Genomic DNA, 22,760 nt, shown 5'->3' on the forward strand with positions numbered 1-22,760 from the left:
TCTGAAAACCCAGTTATGTCAGAGAGAAATTTTTAACTGCACTCTCCAGGTTCCAGTGCCATCATTTTCACTACAGCAGTGGAAATTAAACAGATATCAGACAGAAATATTTCCTCTCAGCAAAAGAAGGTGCCTGCAACTTGTATAGGTAAGCTTAAAATTACTGCTTTGTTTTACCTGATGAAATTTGGTCAATTACACAAAAATTTTCATTAACTTCTAAAATGAGTAAATTCAACAATTACTTTGTGAATTCAACACATTATAATAAAAATTTAATACATTTTGGTTCGACAATACATATAGAACTTAGTGTACATTAAAATGCAAGAGCTATAAAAGTTAGTTTAATTTGCAAGTTTGTCAAACACTGCCTACAGCAGTTTTTATACTTGGTGTCTGGGCTTTTTATAATCGCTACATTGAACTCTCTTTAGCATCTGAGTTCATTTATTTAGAGCTGTTTAAAAAAATTATTATTAGTCTCTAAGTTTGAAATAGGTTATTTTTTTCATATGATTTGATATGAAAAAAAGCTAACTAGGATACACTCCACTAAAATATCTATGCAAATGTATGCATACAACAGGAAAAACTCTCCACTACAGGGTTGTAAGCTGAAATGTCACTTTTTACACACAGTCATTGCACAGAGCTTTCATTTCTTATTTTCAGTTTGGAAATTGAGAAAAGACTGAAAAATGAATTTGGAAAAATTAATATACATCAGTTTTCAACAATCACTGTATGTACTAAAAAATATAGACTGAGTTGCTAAATGTACATCTGACATTAGAGCTGTGATAAAGTAACACCACATACAGACATGAGCACAGAATAAATATATATAGAGTGAGATTCTTCAAGTATACAGACTAATTTATAGTTAAATGGAGGTACAGATACTCTTCTGCATGTCTGGAATTAAAGTAATTCTTTGCACTTAACTTGCTCATTTAATTTTAAATGGTCTGTAAGTGGTTTCCAAATTAGGTTACAGATGTTCCAGAAGACTGAGAAATAAACCAAGATCATAGAAGTTCTGCCAGACCCTAGCTTGAACCTTCAGCTTCCTAATTTATTTTATTAGATTCTAGGCACATAAAAGCTTTGGGGTTTAATTTTTCTTCATGAAACTCCAGTGGAAGAGAATGCCCAAACTGTAACCTCACGCAAACTTAAGGTAACAGCATGAAAAGTCAGGGAGACAGAAACAGCTCAGATAAGAGCAAAGAAGAGATGTTAGATGCACATTACAGAAATATTAATTTTTAAATTGTGTTTCAACTCTGACCACTCAAGGAATCCTGCCATAAATGAACAACTCATCATGTCTTCAGCCATCGCCAGCTACCACTGTAGCTCTCCCTATCCTCTACTCCTGCCTGTTTCCCGCTGGAATCTTTGGGAACATTCTGAGTGCCTGGATATTTTTACGTAAAGTGCCCACCAGAAGGACTCAGTACATTTACCTGGCCAACCTGGTGGCTGCAAATCTGCTGGTTTGCAGCACCATGCCCTTCCTGGCTGCCTACTTTGCGGAGGGGCACCGCTGGCCCTACGAGTCGGCGGCGTGCAGGATTGCCCAGCACCTGGGGACGCTGGTGGTGCACGTCAGCATGTACGTGACCATCACCATCCTGTGCTCCATTGCCCTCAGCCAGTATGCCACCCTGAAGAAGAACTGTGGCCCACAACACTCCCAAGCTCTGCCAGGAACCTTCCACGGGCGCCTGCTGCACGAGTTCCGGCAGCCAAAGTTCGCTAAATATTTGTGTGCTGTTATCTGGCTGATTGTACTCTGCATTACAGTCACAGCCATCACCTACAACGCCCAGGAGAGGGTTTCAGGAGAGTTCCCCACGTGCTACAACATCAAGGTAGAAGCTGGTGAACGTCCTGCAATGATTGCAGCTTATCTTGCCACTGTGGGCTTCTTTCTGGCTTTTATGACTGTTTTGTGGTCATACTATTCGCTTACCAGACATCTGAGCAGAATACAAAGAAACACCTGTATTGGAGAAAAACATCTCATTTACAGAACAGTGAAAAGAAACATTCTTGTCATCCAGATGATATTAACTGTCTGTTTTCTTCCATACCATATTTTTAGGCCAATTTTCTATGTATTGCTTACAGATAACAACTGTCCAAGGTTAAATTATCTAGTGGAAATTAAAAATGTCCTTACTTGTCTTGCTGCTACTAAAAGCAGTTTAGATCCAGTTATAACCCTTCTGTTAGATAAAACATTTAAGAGAAGTCTTTATGGCCTGTTTATAAAATCCACACCAGAACATCAAAAACAGAATGATGATATTTTCACTGAAATGGGAAGGAGTATGGAAAGATTTTAATAGACTATAAATAATAATAAACTAATTTTAACTACCTTTAGGCAGGCTTTGATATAAAATTTAAATTTAAATAAAATGGTAACATACTGTATTTTCTTTTCAAATCATCTTGCTGCATCAACATTGGCCATAATAAATCCTATGTGTTTATCCAAATCAATCCAAGTTTGTAGAGTGAACAGTGTAGTACCCATTCATCCATGTAATACAAAAGATGTTTTACATTTGACCTATGGACAGTTCCTTTTACCTAAAAAGTCAAGGAAGAAGGCAAAAACTAGGCTGAAGTTGAGGACCCAGCTCTCCCTTGTTATCAGCAAAATTTTTGGACAAAGGTTTCCTTTACAAGAAGGTTGAACAAAGCACAGACACTTTCCTTGGGATGGGTGAACCACAACTGTGCTACACATCCAACAGCCATGTAACCACAGCAAGGCAGAACTGAGCAGTCAAAGCTTTCCAGATGGCAAAGTGCTGCTGACAGGACTGGTTTTAGATCATCAGCTGCAAGTCTGGGTGAGCAGAGCTGTTCACTACCAAAGTGCTCTTCTGATTTGCACAGACACAAACTCAAACCCCATCACTTCTGTCCTTCCTGAAGTACACTTTATAGGGAATGTAGCTGCAGTTATCTCAGCAAAATGCCTGCCTGGGCTTGTTTCTCTTAACACAGTTTTTGAGGGCAGCATAGGCTGAAGACATTCCTCCTACATTTTTCTAGTCACAATCACTTGTTCCCCAGTGCTTCATCAAAAAGGCAAGAAAATGAATGAAACTTTGGGAACTACTAATCAAATATAACTTTGTGATAGACTCTTAGCAAGATCCCACTCCAACACTTCCACATAGCACCAAAAAATGACATATACCTGATTATTTTCCTATGTAATCTGCCCAAGATTATGTCCTTTAAAGTTCTTAACTGCATCAAAGTTTTTCTTGTTTCAAATAGTGGAAAAGCTTTTGTGCAGTACAGGCAATTTGAGAAACTACAAATTGAGTCCTGCACTGGTCTAGCATTTGACAGAAGAGTTCATGGAGGAAAATCCCCCAAAATTTAAAGGCATGAGAGATGAGGAGAGTTAGAAAAACACTACAGCAAAACAGAGCTCATGTGGAAAATTCCTTGCATTGCTTGGACATGCTGGTGCCAAAATCAGAAGTTAGCAGGTAACATGTGAATTGTTTAATAAAAACAATAGAACAACTAATTTCTATTGCAGTGAACACAAAATCATAAAACTGGTTTGCAAACTGGTTTGCACCTGGTTTGCAAAGCAGTTTAGAGACCACAAGAGTCTGTCAAATTTTTGGTTAAGCTATTCAAATGCGCTGCATGGGAAGCCAGCTCATCGATCAGAAGACAGGAGTTTTCTGAGTGTGTGAGCAAATGACTGAAACATACAAACTTATTGACCATAAAGTTTGTAAATGTTGAACTCCAGGTAGGCCAAGCAAAATAAATACATTTTTCTCAGCAAAACCGCTTCTGAACATACTAACAGGTCAACAGGAGAAGGGCTGGACAAAACAAGCATGGGGACCTTGAGATAGGAAGCAGGGGCCCTGGAGTGAAAATAATCAGGGGGAAAAGAGCATTGCCTGAAGAAACACTGAGAAATGATACTGAAAGTTTTGTTTTTGGAGTCTCAACTCATACATTGAATGAGGAAGTGCACCTCAGAAAAAAATGCGTCCAGGTAGGACATTTCAATTGCATCTCTGATAGTAGTTTTGCAGCCTTAATCACTTTCAAACAACTTAATATGTAACAAAATCCTCACCAAGAAGTTGCTACTGGATCTCAAGGATCTAGTAAGCTCTAGAAAATACAGAAAAAACACCAATTATTACTGCATGTCCCCAGAAAGCAGAAAAGAAGTTTCAAAGTGAAAAGACTGGAGGGAAAGTAACATGCCGCAGATTTCTTGTTTTGGGTATTCAAAGATGGAAAAAGATAAAGAACAGATTCTATCCTGGTAGTTTTTTAAATAGCCAAATATAGAGTTACATAAATACACACAAACACATATATACTACTTTTACTCATTTTTAGATATGCCTAAAAGCAGAAGTGTAGGAGTGTTGAACTCTACCAGCAAAATCTGAAATGCTGAGCTAGAAGCAGTTCAGGCAACGAAAGACAGAAGTGGTAACTGAGTGTGCTCTCAGAATTCATATCACAGGTTAAGTTCTGTTTAGTGCAAAAATCACCATGCAAATCTATCTACAGTTCAAGTCTCAGGTCACCTGGACCAACTCAGATATGTATATGACATGCAGGGCAGAGCATAATACTTGGTCCTATTCCCTGGAAAAACTCCCTGGTTTTGACTCCCAGTCACAGAAATATTGAACTGAATCTTAGTGACAGAGAAGGTAGAATATGTGTATTTTTGCTTTAGCAGGTTTATCTATTTAGATGATCACATGTAGGAAACAAGCATTCATACCTATCCAGATAAAGCCATAATGAAAATTTTGGATGTCTGCATTTTGCTGACAGGCTCACCCGGACCCCAGCTGCACACTAATTTGCTAATCAGTAACATATACAGGTACTCAAACTACGTGAAATCATGGAACAAAGCTGGAGCACTTGGAATGAGTTAAGGATAAAACTTCAGCAACTAAAGCTCTTGATGTGATTACTCTTGCACCTTATATACTCTCACTCTTATATCCCTCAGTTATATTAAGAGGTATTTTTATAACAACAATTTTGCAACTATGGAAAATTCTACATAACAATAAAGGCTCAGAAAGGATTGCAAAACCTCTTGATCTTTTACTGATAAAAACCATTCTGTTGAAGTTATTGCAAAAATAAGCCAGTAACAAATGGTACTCAAATTGCAGCAGGAGTTTTACAGGAAAACACAAGAAACTAATTTCAGAGCCATATCCCCCCCTTTCCCTTTTGCTGTTCTCTTACATAAAGATTTCTCTGTACACAAACTGCTCTGTAATAACATTTGGTAATAGAAAAGCCTTTCTTTCAATGCTGCTACTTTCAACAGTCACCTTCTGGGTATTCTTGACACAGCAAGGTTATGACAGTAGAAAAGGAATTGCTGAGTCCTCTATCAGTAGGTTGAAAGAACAGAACAAATGTGGCAAGGGAAAAAGTTCTTGACATTCACATTTCTGATGCACAACTGTCTTGAGTTTTCTACCTTCCTGCATGTTCTGTTTTCCTTACCATATGATCCAGCTTCCAAGCACTGCAGGATCATGTTAACTGAGGGTGAAGCAAATTTGTAATTGTCACAGATTATAGTCTTTAAGCAATGCTGAAGGGGGTCAAATGATGTACACAGGCTCAAGACATATCTGGTCTCACAGAGCAATCAGGACAACTGCAGGCCATCCTGTGAAAGCTTTCACATTTTGATTCTGACATCAGAGGTAAATGTGGAGCACAGGGAGTTTGTCCCAGCCTGGAGTCACTTGGAAAAGTCAGGTGAAGTTTCTGGGACCAGACAACAGCAAACTTTAATTTTGTCTACTCTAAACTGTCTAGCTTCTTAATCAGCCAGGAGCTAAGGGAGCACAAAAACAGCCGAAAGACACCTGAACCTCATGGACTATAAGGTGCTGATTTTCCTGAGCAGTAAAAAACGACCAACCATTTTACATTTCAAAATAACACTGACAGAAAGTCTAAAAGGGATAAAAATGTAGCCTGACTATATCAACCTTACAGATTTTATTAAAGCACTTTCACTTTCACCCATTCAGGTAATCTCTAAAGTGGTCATTTAGTCTATTTCCTTTCAAAACAACATCTACAGTGACATCTAGAGCCTGGATACTGCAGTTTAATGTGTTCAACTCCTAAACCCCACAGCTCTGCACTGCTTTTGCCAAAAAAAAAAACCCCTCTTGGTTTACACTGCTTTAGGCTGATACCTTAGACTTTTTTTCCTAACCCATGTAATTTGAACAGGTTCCTTTCTAAGGATGGTATTTTAAAATAAAACAACCCTGTGATTCTGAGGTTCTAAGAGACAGGATAAGCAATAAAACAAATCCCCACTTTACCCTCAGCAAAACGGCCTCCCTCAAAGGCCCTTGAAGTTAACACTTGTTTTTTTTTTCAAGAATATGGTCCAAGAAAAACAAGAGGAGCTTTCACAAAGACACAGCAACATAAAGATGACGTTAATTCTGAAATTCAAGCGGTACCAAAACCAAACAATTAAAAGTACCTACAATCCTCAACACAGAACAAGATGAGACATTCTACCAGCAATTAAGAGCTGACATTCAAAAATTCTAATTTTTAGACTCTGTTTTAAGAAATGACTATTAAAACAAAAAAAAAACCTTAAAAAGAAAGCCTGTTTCATAATAATCTTCTTGATTTTAAAAGGAAAGGAGTAAGAGGTTGTGAATGGTCTGCAGTATCTGGGTACAGAAGACCAAATGACTCCTCATAAAAACCACCAGTTCAGTGTCTGTATTCTCTCCCCTCAAAGGTCACCTGCAGGAGTTTGAAGCACAGTTTACCCTCTCTCCATCTTCTCTGTTCACTAAAATCCAAGAGTCATTTCTCAAACTACACCATCAGAGCTTGCTAGTATTTTCCTTAATTCTTACAGTGCTTGACTCACTTTGGATGAAACCAAATTCTTGGAGAAATGGGAATAACTACTTTAGGCAATGACAATAACAAAGAATATGCGTATTCAAACTGAAGAGAGTCAAGCCCACTTGGGTTAAAACTCCCATCTACTTACAATGAAGTACTTAAGGATAAACTACTTCCATAAATATCTATAGAAACAGCACAAAGTTTACCAGATTAAAACCAGTATGTAGACACACTAATCTTAAACACTGCATTTATCCTCTCAAACTTATTTATATTAAAGAAGTTTTCATAATAATAAATGTTTATTGGACCGTCTCCAAGAAGCAGATAATATTATTAATATTGTAGCATTTAAGCCTGTGCATTTCTGTGAAATCTTAGTGTGAATGAGGGCTGTCATTATGCTGTCAAATTGATGCCGATAAACTACCAATTCCAGTTTAATTTATGCAATTAATTTATATACACATTTTCCTAACAAGAAGAAAGTGCAAGCAGTTTCTGTATGAATAGTCAAAAACTAGAAATTAAACTGACTTTCAAAGCATGCTGTAATCAAATGCACGTATAATTTGTGAATACAGACCTCCTAAATGTTCCATATTGATGGAATTAGGGTGGGCTTCACTCTTACATGACACAGTAAGAGTAAAGACACTCAGCAAACAGAGATTCCTTTTCTACAGCTGCTCCCCCCTCTAAATTATAGAAATTGAAATTCAGTACTTTGCATTATTGTGGTGAAGAAAAAAAAAGTAATTAAGCCCCCTTACCTTCACATCTCTGTGAATTATATTATTATCATGACAGTAACGTAGAGCTTCCAGTATCTGTCTCATGTAATGACTGAAAAAACAAACACATTAGGCATGACAAATTTTTCCTGCATGCAGGAAAAATTACTATACACATTTAACAATCTAAGTATTAAGAGTCTAACTGTATAAAACTAATCAACCAATTTAATCTCAAATATACAGAGTTTTGTAGAATGGAGTTTAGGTTTATAGTAGTAAATAATACACTCTAAAGCTTGAGAATTATTCTGACTGAAGATGAGAGAAATTAAAAAAGAAAAATCCGTGTTTTCCAGGTTTTTAAAGGTTTCAAATATTCAATATTCTGCTTGATATAACAAGGAAGTCAGGGATCCTTCATTTTTTTTTTAGTAACAAAACACAAACGAAAAAAGAAAGAAAAAAGTGAACATCAGTGCCTGATTTATCTGGAAAAGGACTGCACCAAGGTCTTGGCTTGCTTGGCACAGACTGGAGAGCATCCCTGTTCTCCATTGTGTCCAGAGGATGCCCTGAGAGATCACTGCCCACAGATCACTGCCCACAGCAGGGCCAACACGTGCAGCAGCACCCTGGGCTGCATCAGAGCATCACTGGGGCTCAGGGAGTCCTCTGGGGACTCCAGTTAGTTAAAGGCAATGTTTTTGTCCACAGGAACATCACAATGCACTGGATCAAGCTGCTCAGGGAGGCTGTGGAATCTCCCTCCTTGGAGGGAATCTAGACCCCACTGGACAAAGCCTGAGCAGCATGATACAAATGCTGTGCTGAGCCTGAGCAGGAGCTTCAAACACAGACACTGATGTCTCCTCCAACCTGGCTCCTATCATGCTAAAAAATCTACAGTGTTGAGAAAAGCAAACACAGAATGCTGTGGGCTTTGAGCTCAACTATCAGGCCATTAGGACAGTGGATTTCATTATCCTTTTGCAATTTTACAGTCTTTCATCTTAGTTAATCTCATAAATGAAAAGACGAGGTGACCATAAATACAGTGATACATTAGAAAGAAAAAACCAAACCAACTCCATGTAGAAAGAAAAAAACAAACCAACTCCACCAGTAAAATTCTCACCCTGTCAGGCAAGTCACTTAATGCCATAATATGAGAGATCCATAAAGGCAAACACAGACAATTAGGTATCAGATGTGAAATACAGTTTTACTCAGTAATCTCATCCAAATCTGTAACTAGTAAATGGCAAAATGTTCCAAAATTCTAGTTTGATTGTGCTAATTATTGCAATAAACATCTAGAGTGCGGAAACAGGAATATTTATAGTACAACTTTCAACTTTTAGCTAACAGATTGTACAACACTATATTCCATTCTTTTCTATTTATCCCGAGGGATTAATTAAAATGATAATAAATACCTGGCTACAGCTTCACTGTAGACAAATCCAGCATCTGCTCTCTTCACAATTTCAAAACACAGGTCTGCTCCATCCATACTGCAGGTAAGAAGAGGCAAAAATGCTTAACAACTGGTAACTACAATCCATTACATAAAAATGCTTTAAAAAAATCTATTTATTTCCCTTAGATAAATCTTACATAAAGTACTCTAGATACAAGTACAGTGCATTACTCATTAAAACAGCATTTAATGGGCAATCGAATAGAAAATGGCTTGCCACAGGTTAACCATTTTATGTCCCTCAAGTCATGTAACAGTTCTCTAAAAGCATCACCAATACCAAACATTTACTTAATTGCTTAAACTGCTCATTGAACAACGTGTGCAAGAAAAGTCAATGCCCTGCAAAGAGGACACTGCAATTTAACAATTAGCTCCTGATATTAGGTTAAGTGTGTTCTTATAAGCATTACAAGTGCAACTCTATACTAACAACTGTAGTAACAAGAAGATGTTACTCAATCTGAATTTTAAATGAAGACTTTAAAAAATACTCTAGAAATACAGTACAGTCTTCCCAGTTGGCATTGTCCTCTGCATAATTAAGCAGCCAAGATGAGATTTTACAGCCCACAGACACCTGAGAACACTGACAGCCCACATACTGTACCACCAGCTCTGAAACTTGATACCTTTTTCCTCTTCTCCCTCATCTTTCTGATCACCAAACTTCCCACAATGAGCAGCACTACACTATGGATGCAGATATATTCACAGACCTTAGTCTGAAATTAGGCTGGCATTTCTTTAAAATGAAAGCAGCCTGGTGCTGCCCTTCTTTTCCCTCTCCTGAAAGGGACCTAAGGCAGACTGGTATCTAGAAATGGTCTCAGCCTGATGGGGCAAGAAGAGAGTCACGAGTTAACAGGAACAATAAAAATCACGTAACTCATGTTTAATAAGCAACTTGCAAAAATACTGAATGTAACATGACATCTTCAGACTTCACACCTTTTCTTTTTACTCTCCACAAAGAATCAAGGGGGAAAAACCCAAAAGGCAGGATTTCCAGGGCATCTGGACAGCCAACATTCCCAGGGCTGTTTCAGTAAGTTATTCAGAATATCAGCATCACTTCTGCTTTGTTACATACCTGCAATGCCAAACTTCTGCTTAGGGAGCCACAAGCCATGTGCAGAAGCTGTAATTCCCAAATGAATCCCTAAGGTGTCCCTCATGCAAAATACACTATCATGTGGATAGAGCACTGACAATATAAGAGGGACTGGTGACCAAAAGAAAAGCACATTGAAGAGTGCAAAGAGCCCCATATTGCCAAACCATGACTGTTCTTCACTGCATCAATATTCCTCTCTGTAGGTTTTTTTCCCAGCAGTTTTTATGTCTTGCACAGCTCCTGACACCAGGTCTGCATACAGGGCTAAATATCACTCAGAGGATATCACAGTGTCCATACATCCCAGAGGATGTAAATATAAAATAAATATAAATATATAAATATCACTGAGTCCATACATCCCAGAAGATGTAAATATAAAACATAAATATATGTATATTCATATATAAATATATTTATATATAAATATATAAATATCACCCAGAGGATATCACAGAGTCCACACAGCAGCCATGGGGCAGGGACCTGGAATTCACTGGCTCATTGGAAAAAATCCCTCATGTCAACCTCTCAAACCTCTCTCAAATGTAGAATATATAAAATGTATGATCAGCTACCAAAAATAAGGAGATGTAATTCTCATGAAGCAGCAGAACCCTTTAGAAGACTAGTTATCTGTACTTTATAACAAGTCAGTGAAATTAAAAGATCCAGAGGCACTCAAGCTTTTTAGCAGCATCCACAGTTCCTGAGACAGGGAGGGAGAAGTGTAATGTTTTTACATTAATTTTTCTATTACACAAGGTGTTTATAATCAGCATGGTCTTTAACATATATTACTACCTCCCACTTACAGATTCCAGCATTTTTAATTGAAATTTTGTACCAGTAAGTGCCAGTTTGTATTTCTTCTTGGCACATATGTTTGAAAGTTTTACTCCGTTAAGATGAACTCTGTTGACCTCCCAGGCACAAATATGAGTTAGGTGTACTTTAATCTCTCACTTCAATTGACCATTTTTTCAAGACAAATCTTTTTTTTTTAAGAGAAGATTGTGATTCACATGTAAAGAGGTCTTTTATCACTCCATGTGATACAATATATTCAATACATCATACTGAATTTTACCTGAAAATCATGAGACTTTTGTCTAGCTGAGGCTGAAAAAAAGCCAGAGTCAACCTCAGTTATAAGAAATCCCAGAAAATTCAGTGAACCAACAGACTAAAAACTCAGCAATAGCTCAATCACAAGATGACTTTGCAGAAACTGAAAGCCTTGTATGATAAAAAAGCCATAAAGTTTTTGAATATTGACGGAATGAAAGTTTAGGAAGTCTCAAGAGTTTGCAACTATCAGCATAAGCATGTGAAAATCACAAAAAAAGAAAAAAAAAGGTAAGTTAGAATCCACTGAAATAAACATACAAATATATTCTAGCTGAAGACGTAAGTGGATGATGCAAAAAAATTTGGGAAAAATCAAAACACAGTCATAACCTGAGAGAACTCCCTGACACCAGCAGAGGGAGCTCATGGAAGGGACATGAACTGACTGGGATGGATGTATTTAAAATAAATAAATAAATATACACAATAAGTAAAAAAAATATGTATGTATGTATGTATGTATGTATGTATGTATGTAAATCTGCTCTGACACCAGCAGTAACTGAAGAGTAGACAGCATACTGCTTAAGAAATCTGTGTTTTCATATTGGGGTATGATAGCTTTGAATTTGCAGACCTAATAGGATGTGGCTTACAATTTAATTTATAGATGAAGAATGAGAAAGCTTTAGAAGCATTCCTTCATTTAGGGAACTGAATTATTACTTAATGAAGATAAGAAAAAAAATTCAGAGTTGACATACTGCTCTTACTGAGTTTACTAAGTTTTGTACCATGTATGTTCAAGGCTTGTGTACAATGGCATTTTCCCCCTCACCTGAACAGTTTTCATACATTTGCCATCTTCACTTACCTCAAATAAGCCAACTGCAACCCTGTTAAGTACTGCTTTTATGAATTTGAGATTTTAAACCTGAAGCATTTTTACATGTTAGCTACATTAAATGGCAAAGCTGTATGTATGCAACTATATTTATATACACATCCTAACTGCTCAGTCTTAACACATCAGTTCTTCTAATGTCCATGATATAAATCTCTCTTAGAATACACCAAGAAAAACAAACCCCCCTATCTATAGTGGTGAGACAATATTCTGCAAATTATCAAATACCAAGGTATTTTGGAATGCACTCACTGCCCCTGTATCTGAGCTCTTCAGCATGGAAGTACTCTCAGTCCATATATACTGAGAATAAACTGCAAATAATGTACTCATAAGTCTAAAATCTAGTTTTCAGACCCTTCAAAATGAATATTTGCTTTCTTTTAGAAATATTGCAAGTAGCTCTGACCCTTCTCAAAGTATTCTCACTGATAAAAATCAATGATCATTAGGAAAAAATGTAATAAGCAATAGAATATCAAGTGACACTTGTATACCACAGAGAAAACAGTATTCTAAATTAAACCAGGAGGCTGATGGGGGACCTCATCAGTCTCTACAAATGCCTGAAAGAGGTTATAGCCAGGTCAGGGTTGGTTTGTTCTCTCAGGTAACAAAGGCAATCACAAAAGGCAAAATGGCCTCCATTTGTGCTAGGGGAGGTTTCCATTGGATAGCAGTAAAAATTTCTTTACTGAGAGGGTTGTCAAGCATGAAAACAGGATGCCCAGGTTAATGGTGTAGTCACCATCCCTGGGGTTCTTTAAAATATGTGTAGATGGGGAGTTTAGGGACCCAGTTTAGTGGTGGACTTGGCACTGCTGGGTTAATGGTTGGACTTGATCATCTTATGAGGTCTTTTCCAACCTAAATGACCCCATGATGCTATACAGCTGCCAGCAAATAACACCAAAAATGGGAAAGAAAATTGCAACTTTATTATAGAGAGCAGAATTGGCCTCTCTCAGATGTAAGGTGTCTCCAGAGCCTCCAAGGGATCATTTCCTTCAGAGTAAAGAGCCCCTCTGGGGGGCCAGCTGGGATGTGTGTGAGGGAAATAATTTTGCACAGGTAGATCTTCTCTCATTTGTAATGCAGTAACACCTAAATACTTTTAAAATAATATTTTCACCTTAGCAATAATGCCTTCTGAGATAGGGTCTACTTCTTACTCTACACATGCATTTCATCTATTATGGCCACCTGCTTCACTGCAATTTATTACAGCAGCACCATGCGGCCTGCTGGGAATCTGAGATACAGGCCAGTCTAAAGAGTGCTTGGGCTTATGTAAGAATAAGGGGCTCAAAACAGAGCTCATTTTTTGGTGTTAAACCTCATTGCTACTCTGCATCTTCATCAGTGCTTCTATGAATTGTGGTTTGATTTTTAAAATGGTTCTTTTTATGAAAGCTTTCAAAATTGGGCACAAGTTGTACATTTTCCTGAGTGGTTCAATCAGCTGTTCCCAGGTACATGCTACATTTGCTTATTTCATTTGTATTTTTCCTGTATCAATAGGTTTGGCAAGGTATTCAGGGTTCTCCTAGCAGCTGCCCCATGCAGCTCACAGCTTATGAACAGCAGTGAACCAATGTTTCATTTATGTGCAAGTGATGGCACCAAGTTTTAGCTTTGGTTATTCCACACATTTCATGTGCTGGGCCTGCCTTAGTTTCCATGCAAAGCACCTGCCAGCCCACAAATCATTCATCACAGCTGGGTTTATGTCTCCTCTGCAGATCTGTGTTGTCTTCCCCTTTTCAGTCCCTTCAGAGTAACTAGACCCTAATGAAATATATTTTATTACTGTAGACAGAAATTTGCTGCAAATCAGTTGAGCTGGTTACAGTAACAGCATAATGAACAGAAAGCAGAACGGAGGAAAATGAATTACCTACATGTACAGAGATGCTTTTGTGCTAACTCCAAGTTTGTTTTTCTGGTCACAGTTGCAGAGTATGTCCCTAACTGCTCAGACTCAGACAATGCAGTCTCACTTCTCACAAACATCAGCCTGCTGTGAATCCCTTTACCAAAGCATCCCCTCCAGCACAACTACACATCCTGCCACAGCCCTTCCATTCCCTCCCACATCTCAAGCACAGGTGCTCCTACTGCCTCAGTTTCTATCACTGCTACAAAAGACTGATGATTTTTGTGTACAAAGGAAACAAGGACATACATATGATAAACAATCATCACCCCTCAAATAATTTAGCTTTGTAATTCCTTCTTTCATGTAGCCTGAAGTCAGGTGCAGTATTTGTGTAGTAATTCTAATTGTTCAGACTTGCTTTTTGTGTGTACAAACATAAATTATAATAGGGTTGTCATTAAAAAATAATTACTGCTTTTGTCTCATATTTCTGAACTATCAGCATGTTAAAAATAGAAGCAACCCTTTTTTTTTCGATTTCAGAATCTTGTTAATTATCTGAGTATGACTACCCAAGGTGTACATAATTATTTCATAATAGGGTAATTAAAGTGTCTCGGTCAATGCTTTGGGATTTTCAAAATAAAATGCAAGTCAGTATTGAATCAAAATGTACAGAGAGGAAAGCATATAACAATTATTTCACAAAACTATAGGTTTATAAACTCATTTAAAAAATGCAGAAGACTTGCAAACAACAATTTTCTGCTTTACCTTATGTTTTATTGTGGCTTTTCTACTACCTCAGTGGTAAAACATGTGAGAATTATTTTTTATGTGGACATCTCAAATCAAATTCTTGGCTCTAGTGGGTAAGCCAGTTTTACCTAAGAAACCTGTGTGATGTGGTTACTCCAACATCAGCAGCTCAAATCCACCAGAAAACACAATGGAGGAAGATCAGAGAAATTTAGGAGGTACAATTACAACATGCCCAGACTGACTAGGAATGAATATATGGGGAGCATAAAAAGAAGAGTTGGTAGGCAGAGAGAAAGAAGATCAAATACAAAACATGCACAAAAGACCATTTCACATGTCTGGCTGTATCCTTCTCATTTAGATAAAACCTAACTCAGGAAGAACTAGTAATTTTCTCTCAAAGAAAGAATGTGGTAATTTCAGCGCTGCTCCTCTTCTTGGTTTCTTCATGTTGAATAAAAATACCTGTCCATTGCTGAAAAGTCCTGTTTTGTTCCCTCTTACAACTAAACTTTTACATTCAAGCTTTCAAAACAAATCATGTAGACAAAAGCCTCTTTTCATATCTATTGTGAACAGGTATATTGATTTACAAGAACACTTAAAAACACCAATAACTTTACTTTCTTATCGAATATTAGGAAAGCAGTGCTAAGGAAGCAACAGTGTGGAAAGAAATAAATAAAATTTCACAACTGGAACAAAATACCCTCAGTTACCCAAAAGTGATGTCTACCAGCAGATTTTCAACTTGTTCTTTTACCCTGCAGCCATCAAAAAAGATCATGTCTGTCTTTGGAAAGCCCTGATGTTCACCACTCAGACAGTGGGAGAACTTTTTTTTTTTAATTGGGGACAACCTGAACTTGCCAGAAGTAAATATTTTCAAAGTACTCAAGCCCTCTGAGCTACAAAACCTACAGGTATGAGCAGCCATACTTGTAGGATTTTATTTAGCAAATGACAACACAGAAAGGTGGAATCAGGGAGAGACACTTACAACTCAAAGACCATATAAAGCATTCCATCTGAGCTGTATGTCTCCAACAGTTCAACAATGTGAGGATGCTTCAGCATGTGACAAATACTGGCTTCTCTCTTCAGATCTGTGGAAGACAAGAAGGTAGTTGCAGATTAGCTATATATTCAAGCTGTTTAGAACACAATGTTTGGAAAGGTGTACACATTTGAAATTTCTAAAAAAATTCATTAATTTTTATAAAGATCTCTGACAAGATGATATTTAATTATGTTTAACTCAAATACATTTCTCTCAAAATGTAACAGATTCTTGAATTCACATATTAATAGAAGATCTCCTTGGTCATAGACTGAAGAACTCTACAGAAGTTCCTTGAATGTACAGTTGCAGACTACACTGAGATTTTCATCCTAAATATGTAACAACACTGCAGAATTACCTCCAAATGCACAAGACAGACTTTCACCACACTACAGAATTATTAATAAGTGGAGGTCTCTAAATCCTCTGCTCAAAGGAAGGTGATCTGGAGCAGATTGTGCAGGGTCACATCCAGTTGAGCTCTGAACACGTCCAGGTGTGGAAACTCTACAACCTGCTCAGAAAACCTACACCAGTACCTGATCCTCCTCAGAAGAAGTGTTTTTCTTATGGTTAAATTTCTTGCAGTTTACTTCTTCAATAGTATTTATTTTAAAATTGCATTGTATGAAATTACAATGGCATAAATTTTAACCAGCATACATTAGTTTGCATCTCTGCTCTAGAGAAGAGTGAATAAAGCAGGAAAAGCTGCAGCTAAAAGAAGAGCAGAAACCACTCTGAAATCTCTCAAAGCTTAAAAGATTTTGTTTTAAACAACACTCTTAACTTTTTCTGATCACAAATCAATCCTTCTGCACAAAAAGAAATGCAAAAACCAAACCACACTGAATTAATTTTCTTTCTTCTTTGTTGAAACAATTTGGTATTTTTGTTATCTAATCATCCTTAAACTTTTTTCTTTTAACTTATCTACTTGTATTCTAGAAAGAATAGCAAAATCTTGAATGAATAGCTTTGATGATAATTTGATAAGTGAGGAAAATATCAGTCTGAATTCTGAAGCAGACATTTTACTTCCCTATTCTCTTTCCATACAATTGGTCATTGTTCAAGAATGACCTACACATGCATTTATGGAGAAATAAAAATATCATTTCTTGGTTTGAGAATATTCACCATATAATTGGGCTACACTAGAAAGAAATTTACAATGCACTATTTTCACACGTGCCCTCCTACATTTTTAACATGAATCAATTATATTGAAAAATGCAAGCAGCAAGATGAAGATTCCTTTATGTGAAGCATTTAACAGGTAACTCAGATTTATGCTAGACTCTGGATCTTTCAGCCACCTATAAATTCAAATGAAAAGCTGAGAGTTTGGAAATGACTGAATTTCAATCCAAGAAAAATGTTCAGACCCACGAAGTGCAAATTTTGTTACCAGAACTTTCATATTACACCTGCAATTTGTGTCCCCTCCCTCACAACCTTGCAAATACAATCTAAAAGCAAAATAACAGAACAATCCTTTAGAAACCACCAGGTAATGGCACCTTAGGAGGTGCAAGCTGAACAGCAAACAGAAGTATCATTCAGTGATACAGAAGAAATTTTGATAAAGAAATTAATCTAAAATTTGGCCTTTATTTGTCCATCTATTTATTTAGATTAAATTCTACAACCTGAGGAAACAGCAGTGTGTCTTTCAGGATGGAAAATACTCACATTATCAGTTCTTAATGCAAAATAACTACTAAAGCCACACTGTAACCTTCTCTTCCATCACATTAGGCAATGATTTGACACTAAATGGTTCCCACTCCTTTCCTAGGCAGAGAGGTTCACACATCCAGTCCTTTCCAAACAGGATCAGAGACGAGCACTCCGAGGAGCAGGGTAAGGGAATGAAAAACTGTGATTCTGTGAATGACTATGATCTTCAGAAAATTGGCTGCTTGTGTTTTGTCTCTCACTTTGTAACAACTTTAATGCCACCACACTTCACCGTGGATCTGATACCTATTTCAGATGGAAAGTCAAGTGAAAATACCCAACATGAAATTGCAGGAAAGTTCTGCTTTATTTACGGGCAAAAATTGTGTTCAAAATAGTTTATTTTGGCTGCTCCCTTTATTAATATTTTGTGGGCTTTATTTGAAAGGAATTAGAACTGAAAGGAAGAAAGTATATGCTGCCATTTCCCTCATTCCTCTGTGTAATATTGGATGAGTGCAGCAATTGCTCAGACTGAGTACCAGCACATGAGGAAGGAGAAACAAAGTGGAAAATAAAATCTCCAAACAGGAAAACAAATGAATAGAAGTTACAGAACAAGGGTTTTTATGACTAAGGGGTCTTGGGGCTAAGAGCAGAACAAAGTCCTATTTTAAACACAGCAGGGACTTGTTCAACAGTACGCCTATTAAGAAAAAGAAAACGAGGTATAAGGAGACAGACAAGCACATACCACACTGATTCAACAAAGCCACAGGGCAGGAAAGAGATGATGGATTCTGAAATACATTTGGACCACGACCCAAAGGTCAAAATAAGTCATGTTTCAGACCCGTAAAAAGGAAAGGGGAGGAGGAGAAAAGGCAGAGATGACACATATGTTTCATTGTTTGCACTTAAAAAAATGACATCAGCATCTACTCAATCCTTTAGGAAATGGTTTTTCTAGACTGAATTAAATTTTACCTCTGCAAGTCAAAGTGGTAAATAAAGTCCCAAGTACCCACAGACACATTCTGAATGCAACACAAACCCAAGCAGATGCTCACCTGCACCAGGTGATTAAGGATATCCCAAAAAAATCCCATTATTGTCTTGTGAGCCACAATATTATCTGAGGCATCATTCTGAATCCCACATTGTATGAGCTATGCTACCTCCTGTTAAGTTTTCTAAACCTCTGCTGAGTATTTGAGCCATATTGTGTAGTAATAAAGGTCCCAGACACACATCTCATATTCAAATTAACCTTTCATATTCCAGACACCTACAAAAGATTCAAGACAACTCCAGAATCTGCCACTGGAGCAAGTTGGCTTTAAGCAGCAAGAGGTGATGTGTCATTTAGTAATGGTCAGTGTCCATATTTACAGCAGTGTCCTCCACTAGTAAACAAAATTTAGCTGAAAGAACACACCCTGTAGGTCTTGGAATCTAAAAAACTTTAGATCCAAAACTTTTAAAAGTAATCTTTTACTGGCTGGACTATTTAACTTCATTTGAATCCTTTCTGAATGCATCATCTATTCATTTTTCTCTTGTTCTTGATATGGCTGAAGAAATTACTTTCTGGTTCATTCTTTAAGCCTTCCCTGTCACCACTTTTTTCAAAATTAAACATAATTGACAACAGGGATAATAAATAGAACTGCAAGTTTTAAAAGTACAAGTTTTATAAGTTTCTCTGTCAGCTGCATGAAAGGAATGTCACACAACCAGGAAGAGGGAAAAAAACCTGGTGTTCCATTTGACTTGTTTAACACACAGGCTCATACTTTACATCACAATTTAAAAAGCATTTACAAGCTATCCTTTTACACAACTGTCATCAATATACGTTCCAGAATTTCAGTCTGTTTACAAAACTTCGAGGGTTTTTTTAGCAACTGGAGACATGTTAAAGTTTCCATTTTAGACCTGGCTACTTACTAAGGGAGGCACTAAAGCTGTTTAAAGGGCAGGAAAGTTCAGACTTTAGTAAAAAAGAAGGAAAGTTCTAAGATGGAAAAGGGAATTCCCAACCATAATCAGCACACAGAAAATGCAGCCTCATGTATGGAGAGCAATGCTAAAAGTGAATTGCTGGAAGCACTAAAAAAGATAAGTGCTCCATATAATTGCACAGAAAGATATATCAGTCTTTGATAAAAAACATAAAACATGAGTATCACTTAAAATTCCCATGGGAATTAACAATCTAATATCCTACACATCTCTGACAATTCTGGCAAACACCTAATTTCCTTTCAAAATCTGATACCCAAGGTTTTAAAACACCTCAAATATACTGAACACATTTTCAAAGTACATTCATGGAAGAATTAGATGATCTCTAGCAGCCTACATAATAGCACCATTTCATTATTTTAAAAGTAACATGCACAGACTGTAGCAGCCCCATCTTTTTTTGGGACAGACAGCTCCAAGTTTCTTAGCAAGACGGAAGACACGTCATTTTTATGTATACACATTCTGATTTTCCAGGTTCAGTCCTTTAAAGAATTAGTTTTCCAGCCACAGTTTGGGCATGACAGTATTTTGAAAGGAAGTCTCTTCAACAGTAAGCTTCTAGCTTAAAATGCTTCTATATGTTTTGTACAGCAAGATATGATTATTTATAACTTAAATAGATTTGGTAGTACTGAGTTTTAAAGGGAAATCAATATGCTTTGTTCACTTGGTTATGTCATTCTCACCAACCATCCTCAGGTGAGCATCATGGAGAAGCTTCTGACCACCCAAATGGATTTTTTCCAGAAACAGCTAAACTGAACTGTGTGTCTTGAAATGTGCATGATGCATCACCTGAAGCATGGACAAGGGAGATCTCAGCCCCAGCTGTTTCATCCTACACACAACTGTCCTGTGGATTATTTGCCTTTGCTAGATGCTAAACTCCCACTCAGCTGGGCAGGGGTAGAAAACAGAAGTAACAAGAACAAAAAAACCTCATTGGTTGAGACAAAGACAAGGAGATTGTTTATCAGCTATTTTCAGCCAAACAGCCTTGATGAAATTAACTTCTTTTTTGCAAATTAAAAGAAGATAAACATGAAACAAAGCAATTTCCTCCCCCCTTTCATGGGCTTACCTCCACTGCTTCACTGCAGCCCCAGCTGTGAGGGGTGCAGGGGTGAGGGCCATGCTCTCACTGCAGCCTCCTCTCTGCTACCCCAGCAAGGGTTCTCCATCTGCTCCTTCCCTGCCCTTGCTTTTTGTTCCACACTCCCTACACTTTGTCCCAGTGTTTCCTACCCCTCCTGAGATGTATCTGTACAAAGCCCCACACATGAGGCTGAAGGGCTCAGCTTGGGCCCACTGGGGCTGTCTGGGAACCCACAGGCCTGAGCCTCTTCCCACAAAGGCTGTCCCTGCACCCTCCTGTCATCAAAAACTTGCCACTTACATTTAATCCAGACCTAATTCCCTCCCTGCTGCAGACACTACACACCTCAGCCACAGACCATCCTGTAACAGCCCCATGGAACATCCTGCACAACACCAAATTCCAGTTTAACCATCACACCCTACCTGAGGTCATACTTCCAGGGAAATACTGACTCAAAAAATTTCCCTGTCTCCTCTCTTTGCCCATTTTTGCTGCTCTGTGAAAATTACTTCTAGGCTCTATTCTTCTAATAATACATCAGGGAAGTCATAAAAGCTCTCAGTGCAGCCAACACACCACAACAGGAACGAGGAGCTGGAGGTGGGAACATCCTGTATTGCCACTGGCAGTGAACTCCTGTGCTGCAGAACCACAGCAATGTTTCAGCCCCAAAGATTTGTTCTTTTTAAGTATTTTTTTTTTTTTCCACGAGAGAGTATTCCCTTTTCCCTTAATTAAAACAGCACTTCCTGCCTTCCTGGGACATGTGAGTGATTCCTCATCGCACAGATACATCCGACCAGTTAATGACTCGTTGCCTCAACAAGCACTAAAAGCTTTTCCAGCCTCTCCTCCCACACACCTTGGGGTGGCTGAGGCTCTGGGGTAGCCAAGCTGATTTAACTGCTGGCTGTTTCCCCCTTCATCCCACACACATTCCTGCCCTCTGTTCAGCAGCCTGCAGCTTGTCACACCACACACCAAAACCATTTCAGTGTTAACTCAGTTAAGGAAAACAGAAATTTATTTTTGTCTCCACTGGCTCGCTGTTTTGCAGTTTTAGCACAGGAAGTGGCTCATGAGCAACCTCAATTATGGAACTTGACTTAAAAGAAAGAGAAGGAATATGGAACAAGTAACATGTTTCCCTGAAAGTTTCTCCACTGTTACCAAATCCTTATTGCATAATCCATCTGTACCTTAGCAAACACGCTCAAAACATGCACCAAAAAGACCAAATGCATGTGGCTGGAGCGGCCCTTGATAAAAAAACCATGGGAATCAACAAGCACAGTGGCACTGTGTGAGAATCCATCTCCCATCAGTATCTTTTGTTTTAATGCTACTGTAGTGTTTGCAAACAAAATGCTGGCTTGAAGCAAGAACAACAAAATGCAGTTACAGCTAATATTTCCCTTTCTGTCACCTCCATGAAGAAACCCATGGAAATCTTCATTTTATGGAATTAGACTTTGAAGATATTTGCTAAATTCTGATTAACTTTCACTTGCTACTCTATTCTTTCTCAGTGTTTGGACACAAATATAAACACATTAATGGCTTTTTAGCTGGAGCTGGGCATCTTGGGACAATTTTCCTTCCTCAGTTTATACTCTGTCATCTATGATGAACACGAAACTGGGTGTGAAAATGTCCCACTTTTCTCTCAACTTCTGATACAGCCACCAGACTTGTCCAGAATCAAGTATGTGACGGACAGTGTAAGTTGGTTTCCATGATTGTGTCCATGAAAACAACTATTCCCTTTCATTCACTTCCTCATTTTTACTGACATGCAAATAAGCAATACTTCACAAATAAGATGGTGTATTTTAGGAAATGAATCCACTTGAACTAACAAAAATGTTTAAGAATGCTCAAAAGACTATTTAACAGCTGCCTACTGCAGATAATCTAAGCCCATTTCATTTAATTAAATGGTAATTCTTAGCAACTTTTTACAAAACACCACTATAC

General features: G+C 37.8%; 2 protein-coding genes across 7 annotated transcripts in view; one reads left to right on the top strand and one right to left on the bottom strand.

Moving 5' to 3' along the window:
• The window catches only part of CASK (calcium/calmodulin dependent serine protein kinase), a 139,735-nt gene that overhangs the window by 93,404 nt on the left and 23,571 nt on the right, over positions 1-22,760 (bottom strand). For all 6 annotated transcript variants that reach the window (XM_031060182.1, XM_031060186.1, XM_031060185.1 and 3 more), the window contains exons 2-4: positions 15,908-16,013; positions 9,128-9,205; positions 7,728-7,800 (exon numbers count right to left, since the gene is read on the bottom strand). In XM_031060182.1, the coding sequence (XP_030916042.1) occupies positions 7,728-7,800; positions 9,128-9,205; positions 15,908-15,984 (228 nt within the window). In that variant the 5' untranslated portion in view covers positions 15,985-16,013. The remainder of the gene's footprint in view (positions 1-7,727; positions 7,801-9,127; positions 9,206-15,907; positions 16,014-22,760) is intronic.
• GPR82 (G protein-coupled receptor 82) lies at positions 1,317-2,357 on the top strand. Its single transcript, XM_005424864.2, has one exon. It carries the CDS (start codon positions 1,317-1,319, stop codon positions 2,355-2,357), a length of 1,041 nt encoding a protein of 346 aa, XP_005424921.1.

Source organism: Geospiza fortis, unplaced genomic scaffold, assembly GCF_000277835.1.
Source record: "Geospiza fortis unplaced genomic scaffold, GeoFor_1.0 scaffold20, whole genome shotgun sequence".
NCBI classification, from domain to species: domain Eukaryota; kingdom Metazoa; phylum Chordata; class Aves; order Passeriformes; family Thraupidae; genus Geospiza; species Geospiza fortis.

Coding starts and splice junctions, on each gene's coding strand:
- GPR82 (XM_005424864.2), top strand. CDS start 1,317: ATGAACAACTCATCATGTCTTCAGCCATCGCCAGCTACCACTGTAGCT.